Source organism: Salvelinus alpinus, chromosome 11 (genome assembly GCF_045679555.1).
Source record: "Salvelinus alpinus chromosome 11, SLU_Salpinus.1, whole genome shotgun sequence".
Classification (NCBI taxonomy): Eukaryota; Metazoa; Chordata; class Actinopteri; order Salmoniformes; family Salmonidae; genus Salvelinus; species Salvelinus alpinus.
Genome location: NC_092096.1, coordinates 55,606,667 through 55,613,864, shown reverse-complemented (window position 1 = coordinate 55,613,864; position 7,198 = coordinate 55,606,667). Strand labels below are relative to the sequence as shown.

General features: G+C 39.9%; 1 protein-coding gene across 2 annotated transcripts; it reads right to left on the bottom strand.

The window, feature by feature from the left end:
* Positions 1-1,076: 1,076 nt before the first annotated feature.
* Positions 1,077-3,799, bottom strand: tmem256 (transmembrane protein 256). 2 transcript variants are annotated; one of them, XM_071333638.1, is made up of 4 exons: positions 3,541-3,799; positions 3,102-3,139; positions 1,846-1,926; positions 1,077-1,569 (listed from the first exon to the last, which is right to left on the bottom strand). In XM_071333638.1, exons 1-4 carry the CDS (start codon positions 3,620-3,622, stop codon positions 1,426-1,428), a joined length of 345 nt encoding a protein of 114 aa, XP_071189739.1. In that variant the 5' UTR covers positions 3,623-3,799; the 3' UTR covers positions 1,077-1,425. The 2 variants fall into 2 exon arrangements, with proteins under 2 accessions (XP_071189739.1, XP_071189738.1); XM_071333637.1 differs by having other exon boundaries at positions 1,846-1,944; positions 3,541-3,743.
* Between the last annotated feature and the right edge of the window lie 3,399 nt (positions 3,800-7,198).

The window sequence follows — 7,198 nt, the reverse complement described above, 5'->3', positions numbered from 1 at the left end:
TTTTGCTCTGTCATTATGGCGTATTGTGTGTAGATTGAGCAATTTAATCAATTTTAGAATATAGCGTAACAAAATGTGGAAAAGGTAAAGGGGTCTGAATACTTTCCCGAATGTACTGTATGTATTCAACTGACCAGATATATATGCCTCTAGAGGTTACTTAAGTATGTATGTTTCACAGTGGTGTATGTATGACCTGATGAAGATCAAACTCGGATCGAAACGTTGTGTTCATTGTGCGTCTGATTAAATCACCATGGGAGCATACCAGAGTTGTGTACATTCCCTTTCTCTTTGATACGTTCTTCTGTCCTGCACCTGACATGGTGAATGTGCATATTTTTCCATTTTTTTCTATAGGCCCACAAATACATTTTCACATGCCGGCTGCTTACAGACCACATCGTTTATTATTGCCACACACCTTGATACTAGGCCCAACGTGATAGGAACTCAGGTCCCTCAGAAGAGAGGACTGCAATTTGGTAACTTCAATGTTACCAAATGATAAATAGATATCAAAGTAGCACCACACCTTGTCAAAATCAAAGAAATCAAACCAAGGAAGACATTAACAATGTACAGACTCAGTGACTACAGACCAAGACTATGTAAGCACTGTGGGTCCGGTGAACTAGAGAATGAGCAGCATTTCCTACCCCACTGCCCAAAAGGTATTTAACTCCTGAAATTTAAAGAAATAATTTTTGAACTGCCTGTTGAGAAGAAAATCTGCATTTTGTTAGGAGAAAATGTAGAGACGGTAGATCTTGCTGCAGATTATGTCCTAGCCTGTTATACTAAAAGAGAGAATATAGCTCCCGCAAATGTCAAACACATGAGCCCTTGTAGATTTAAATTAATTGTTTTTGTTAATATATATTATTATTGTTGCTCAAACATCTTCGTTTATGTAATACTTCATATACATTGTTTTGGTAACAGTGGCAACCACCCATTCATGCCAATAAAGCATTAATTAATTAGAGAGAGAGAGAGAGAGAGCGCAATATGGTTGAAACGGAGAGAGGTTTCAGAAAGCTTCAGAAGGGAGGGATGAAAAGGTGGTCATCAACTCTTTTCAACGTGTTTATTTGTGATAAAGGATAAATATACATTTGTATTTTGGATCAATTCGAACTCAAACACACAAACACACAAATTTAAGTCACAGGGTACGTCGCAGCCTGTGATGACGGAAGAATAAAAACTGTTCCCTCACAACCTTATCTTCCCTTAACACCCACAGAAAAAGAGGAGGGTTTAGATAAGTGACATTTTACCAACGCCCCTTCCCTCCATCCACCTATCATGACATTTCCACTTCTCTGGCCTCTGAACTTAACAGTCAGTTTGTGTCCCATACCAAGGTCATCCTGCACCAGTAGGGGTCAAAGGTTCAAGGGCCAGAGGTTAAAGGTCAGTTCAGATAGCTATAGCCAGCCAGCCAGCGATCAGGAACATGCCCCCGTAAGGAGCCAATTTCCTCAGCACAGGGTCCTCCGTCAGGGCCTGGTGGTACAAGGACCCACAGAACGCCCCTGTGCCCAATACCAGGAGGGTGCCGGCCTGCAGAGAGAAGACAGGGAAAGTGAGTGTGTGCTTCTCTGCTTATTATCAAGACCCATATGTACAGTTTTTGGCACAAACAGCATTCAAAATGTGTCATACAGTATCTGAAAAGACATGTCCTTGGTCCACAAATCGCAAATACAAAACAAAACAGAGAATACATGCAGACGGAGGATTAGAATAAACCATAGAGATGTGTTTTCTATGACAAAAATATAGTGTTCTATTGAATTATATTATTATAATGATGGGAGGGTAGCATACAGTACATACCACAGCAGGTTTCCTACAGCGAGAGGCACCCAGCAGAGCTATGCTGTGGTAGAAGTGGTACTTGTTGGCCGTCTCATAAAGCTGGGGAGGATAGTTTAACTAGGCAAGTCAGTTAAGAACAAATTCTTACTTACAATGACAGCCTACCAAAAGGCCTCCTGCGGGGACAGGGGGCTGGGATTAAAGTAAAAAATGAAATAAAAATATAGGGCAGAACACACATCACGACCAGAGAGACACCACAACACTACATAAAGAGATACCTAAGATAACAACATAGTGTCACGTTCCTGACCTTATTTCCTTTGTTTAGTCTTTGTTTAGTTGGTCAGGATGTGAGCTAGGTGGGCATTCTATGTTTTGTGTTTCTATGTTGGGTTTGTTGTTTGGCCTAATATGGTTCTCAATCAGAGGCAGGTGTTTGTCATTGTCTCTGATTGGGAACCATATTAAGGTAGCCTGTTTTCACTGTTTGTTTGTGGGTGATTGTTCCTGTTCCAGTGTACCAGTGTTTAGTGTTCACGTTACGGGACTGTATCGTCTTCGTTCCTTTTTGTCGGTTTGTTGTTTTGTTCGGTGTTTAAGTATTTCCCATTAAATATGGATGATATTCCCGTGTGGCTCATCCTGGTCCCGTGTGGCTCAGTTGGTAGAGCATGGCGCTTGCAACGCCAGGGTTGTGGGTTCATTCCCCACGGGGGGACCAGGATGAATATGTATGAACTTTCCAATTTGTAGTCGCTCTGGATAAGAGCGTCTGCTAAATGACTTAAATGTAAATATTCACGCTGCATCTTGGTCCTCCTCTCTTTCACCCGAAGACAGTCGTTACATTACCTCAATTACCTCGACTAACCGGTGCCCCCGCACATTGACTCTGTACCGGTTCCCCCCTGTATATAGTCTCGCTATTGTTATTTTACTGCTGCTCTTTAATTACTTGTTACTCTTTATTTCTTATTCATATTTTTTTAACTGCATTGTTGGTTAGGGGCTCGTAAGTAAGCATTTCACCTGTTATATACGGCACATGTGACTAATAAAATTTTATTTTATTTTGAAGTTGACAAGGAGGAAGGAGGTGGTATAACATTCCCATATATTAATTAAATGGTATCAAAACAGTGTATTAGTATATTGGTAGTGGTCGCAATTTATAATATAAATAATGCACTTATTAACAAATTAAATCCCAGCCCATTCTCCAACTTTGGGCCAATACTCTAGTCATACCATATGAAAACAATAACACTTACCACTCTTGAGTAATCTTCTGGATCTTTGTTTTTGAAACCTGAATAAAACAAATATGAGATATTGTAAAGGGTCATGGCAGCTGAACAGTAAGGGTAGGGCCACATAAAATACAGTCTATTGTATCCTGTGTGTGTGTCACTTGATCATAAAGTGTTTAGCCTACAGCATACATATCCTTCAGAGCGCATTTTTTATTAGGCTAGGTTTCATTTACAGTAGTAAACTACAGCCGGAAAGCACAGATACATTGTTATTATGCATTTCTACACCATGCTGTCTGGACAGGACTATCCCATCCCCATGGCCAAATGAGTGACATGAAGCAGCGATAGCCTATCCTGCAGCGTTTACAAAACAGCAGACTGCTTTTAACGTTAACAACACAATCATGCAATCTGTTTGTCATGCAGCGCACAATGATAAAATGTGGATTCTTACCATGCGCTCCGTATGCCCCCGCTGCGACAGCGAGCGCGCCCGACACTCCTGCTAACCTCTGCACAACCAAAGACGTGGCCATTGCTGTGTATCACAAGCCGACGAATGACGGTGAAAGATGAAGGAAACTGCGTGCGTTAGGGACTCGTTTGTGAGAGCACATCTTCCTGCAGAGTTGTTTCCTGAGCCAAAATGGCGCCCGCTGTGTTTCAGTTTCAGTGTCTGGCATAGATTTCATAACTCTGAAGTGCAACCAAATGTTAAAGGTTTTCCCTTTCATCTGTGTAGTGCAGTGGCAACCCGTCATTCAGGGCATTTTGATCCCCACCATGTTTTTGTTGGTTGTTTTGAATGTTATTTTGGCATTAATACATATCAGTTTGCAAACAATGTAAAAAAATAAAATCATTCAGTTAATAAAGTCGTATTTTTTGCTTTCTTGAGTAAGGCAGTTCCAAAATGCAGAAAAACCTGCATTTTGGAACTGCCTTACTCAAGAAAGCAAAAAATACGACTTTATTAACTGAATGATTTTATTTTTTACATTGTTTGCAAACTGATATGTATTAATGCCAAAATAACATTCAAAACAGCCAACAAAAACATGGTGGGGATCAAAATGCCCTGAATGACGGGTTGCCACTGCACTACACAGATGAAAGGGAAAACCTTTAACATTTGGTTGCACTTCAGTAGCGTAGAGCTTGCTAATGATCTCTGTAGTTGCGCCGTGATTGGCTTAGTGTTCTGTCACTTGTGGGGACACTACGTCACCAAAAAAATCTACGGGGAGAGATTGGGAATTGTAGCCTCCTCGCCCTTCTGCAGCTTGCCTGCCAATGCATGCTTGTCCCAACCAAGCACCCAAGCTAACTGACTAAAGTTGACTAGCTTGCAAGCTAGCTATTTCCAGACACAAATAAGAGAAAACCTCACTCTGACCATTTTGCTCGCCGTAGCAGAGCTGGTTAGGCTATTTACATGTTAACTAGAGCGTTTTTGACTAACTATTACTTTTTTTGTCTACTTTTACTGACACCGGTCATATTTAAAGGGTGTTGCACGTTCATAAATTCATCAGTTGTTCTGAATTTGCAAACGCAAGAGATACGCTGACTTGAAAAGTTGTTCAAGTTCTAGCCAGCTAACCAAATGACACCTGCATCTCTAGCTGTGTATAGGCACTGAAAAACGATATGAGGGGAAATGTTAGTCACTCACCTACTCCTCCAATGGCATGGCATGACATCCTCCTAGCAGCTAGCTAGCTATCTAGCTAACGTTAGGCTCCGTGTTTTTAGCTTGCTACATATACATACATATGCTAGCCTATTAGCCACGTTATGACTGACTTGTGATCATTGCCCTTGCTAGTTTGATGGTATTGACATTCCCAGCCTTAGTTACATTCGTCCGTTTTTGTCCAAAATATTGTGTCATTGAAACTGAAACAGTGCATCCTGAATGGAGGCAGCAAACAATGTACCAGGCCAGCTGTGATTACAACCTGATAGCAATATTTTTTGTACTATCAGGAAATGTATTGGTTAATTCTATTATATTCATTCTGCCAACATGCCTTTGTATACGTCATGGAAAGCCCTTCAGTAAAAATACTTTAAAGTACTACTTAAGTAGTTTTTTGGGGTATCTGTACTTTATTTTACTATTTATATTTTTGCCAACTTTTACTTTTACTTCACTACATTCCTAAAGAAAATAATTAACTTTTTACTCCATACATATTGACTGACACCCAAAAGTAATTGTTCAATTTTGACAGGAAAATTGTCCACTTATCAAGAGAACATTACTGATCATCCCTACTGCCTCTGATCTGACGGAGTAAACACAAATGCTTTGTTTGTAAATTATGTCTGAGTGTTGGAGTGTGCTCCTTGCTATCCATCCATAATAATAAAATAAAAAAATTGTGCTCTCTGGTTTGCCTAATATAAGGAATTTGAAAGGATTTATACTTTTACTTTTACTTTTAATACTTAAGTATATTTTAGCAATTCCATTTACTTTGATACTTAAGTATATTTAATACCAAAAACTTTTAGACTTTTAATCAAGTAGTATTTTACTGGGTGACTTTCACTTTTACTTGAGTAACTTTCTATTAAGGCATCTTTTCTTTTACTCAAGTATGAAAATTGAGTACTTTTTCCACCGCTGATTGAACGTTGAGTCAAATAGAACCTATACTTTTTTATATAAAGTAGGTTTTGTAGCATAAACTGGGAATTTGATATGTTTTACTGATATTATGATTGTCTGTTTGTTTCATATCTGCAAAGTAGTTAAAACGCTGTAAGTTCCACTTTAAACTTTAGGTCACCGGTTACTTTGTGTGCTAAACATGAAATGTTTTTTCCAATGGGAAGTAATAGTCGTGTAAAAAAATCTCATGTTTTCCTATGGTTTTTTATGATTTTTCCTATAGATTTTTTAGATTTTTACTCTCAAAATCACAACTTTTTTTCAATCTGATTGGGTGGGCCGTCAGGGCCAGGCTTCACAGTCGGTGGGCCTGTGTCCACCCAGGCCTTGGGTGGACACATGTCTACGCCCCTGATGCAAACAGCCACATGATGACAATGGCACATCACAAATAGCCTACTAACCAACACTTCAGACTAAACTTTTTCAATACCTGGTTTGAATACCCATTGTTGCCTTAGTTAGCATGTCCTGGTAGATATCATAAATTGAAACGTCTTTCCTGCCCTAGCTGCTCCATGCCAAAATCAGTTGAGAGCTGCACACTCTTGCTGCCCGCAGATTTTTTTTATTTTTAAATTGAACCTTTATTTAACTAAGCAAGTCGGTTAATAAGAGCAAATCCTTATTTACAATGACAGCCTACTGCTTTGGGATTGTGTAGTCTACTTTGTGCAGGATTTCTCTATTGTACTACATAATTGATAAGTCGTATACCTCCACTACATTACTTTGATACGCATCAGTAGGGATCAGTGGCAATTTTAGCATGTAAATGTTGGTGGGGCAAACTCCCCCCCCAAAATGTTAGATGCATGGCAACAAATCCACTACACAACACAATTCATTAATTGCACTGTAATGGTGACAAACGGTGCCCACAAACTGTTAGGGCCTACATAACAGCAAAGCCTTCTTTTCAGCACCATGGAGTGCATCCTTACTACTGCTACACCTGGCTATCAGCGGAGCCTTGTCTGGCAGCGAAACAGTTCATTCAGCCTCATTTACTGCCTTTTGAAAAAACATAGCTGGTATGGCTGACCTCCTTAAAAAAAATGTGGTTTCTACTAACAATTGAGATGTACAAACTATGGCATAAGGGGACGACAAGCGGACAAGAGGCAAATGTACAGCGACAGTTTCCAGTTGTTTTGAATGCGGCAGAAGTCATGCTGGATTGACAGCGGTCTAAGGCACTGAATCTCAGTGCTAGAGGCGTCACCACAGACACCATGGTTCGAATCCAGGCTGTATCACAACCACCATGTTTGGGAGTCCCATAGGGCGGCACACAATTGGCCCAGCGTCATCCGGGTTTGGCTGGTGTAGGCCGTCATTGTAAATAAGAATTGATTCTTAACTGACTTGCCTAGTTAATTAAAGGTCACATTTAAATGTAAAAAATATATATTAAGACCCTTAAACCCAG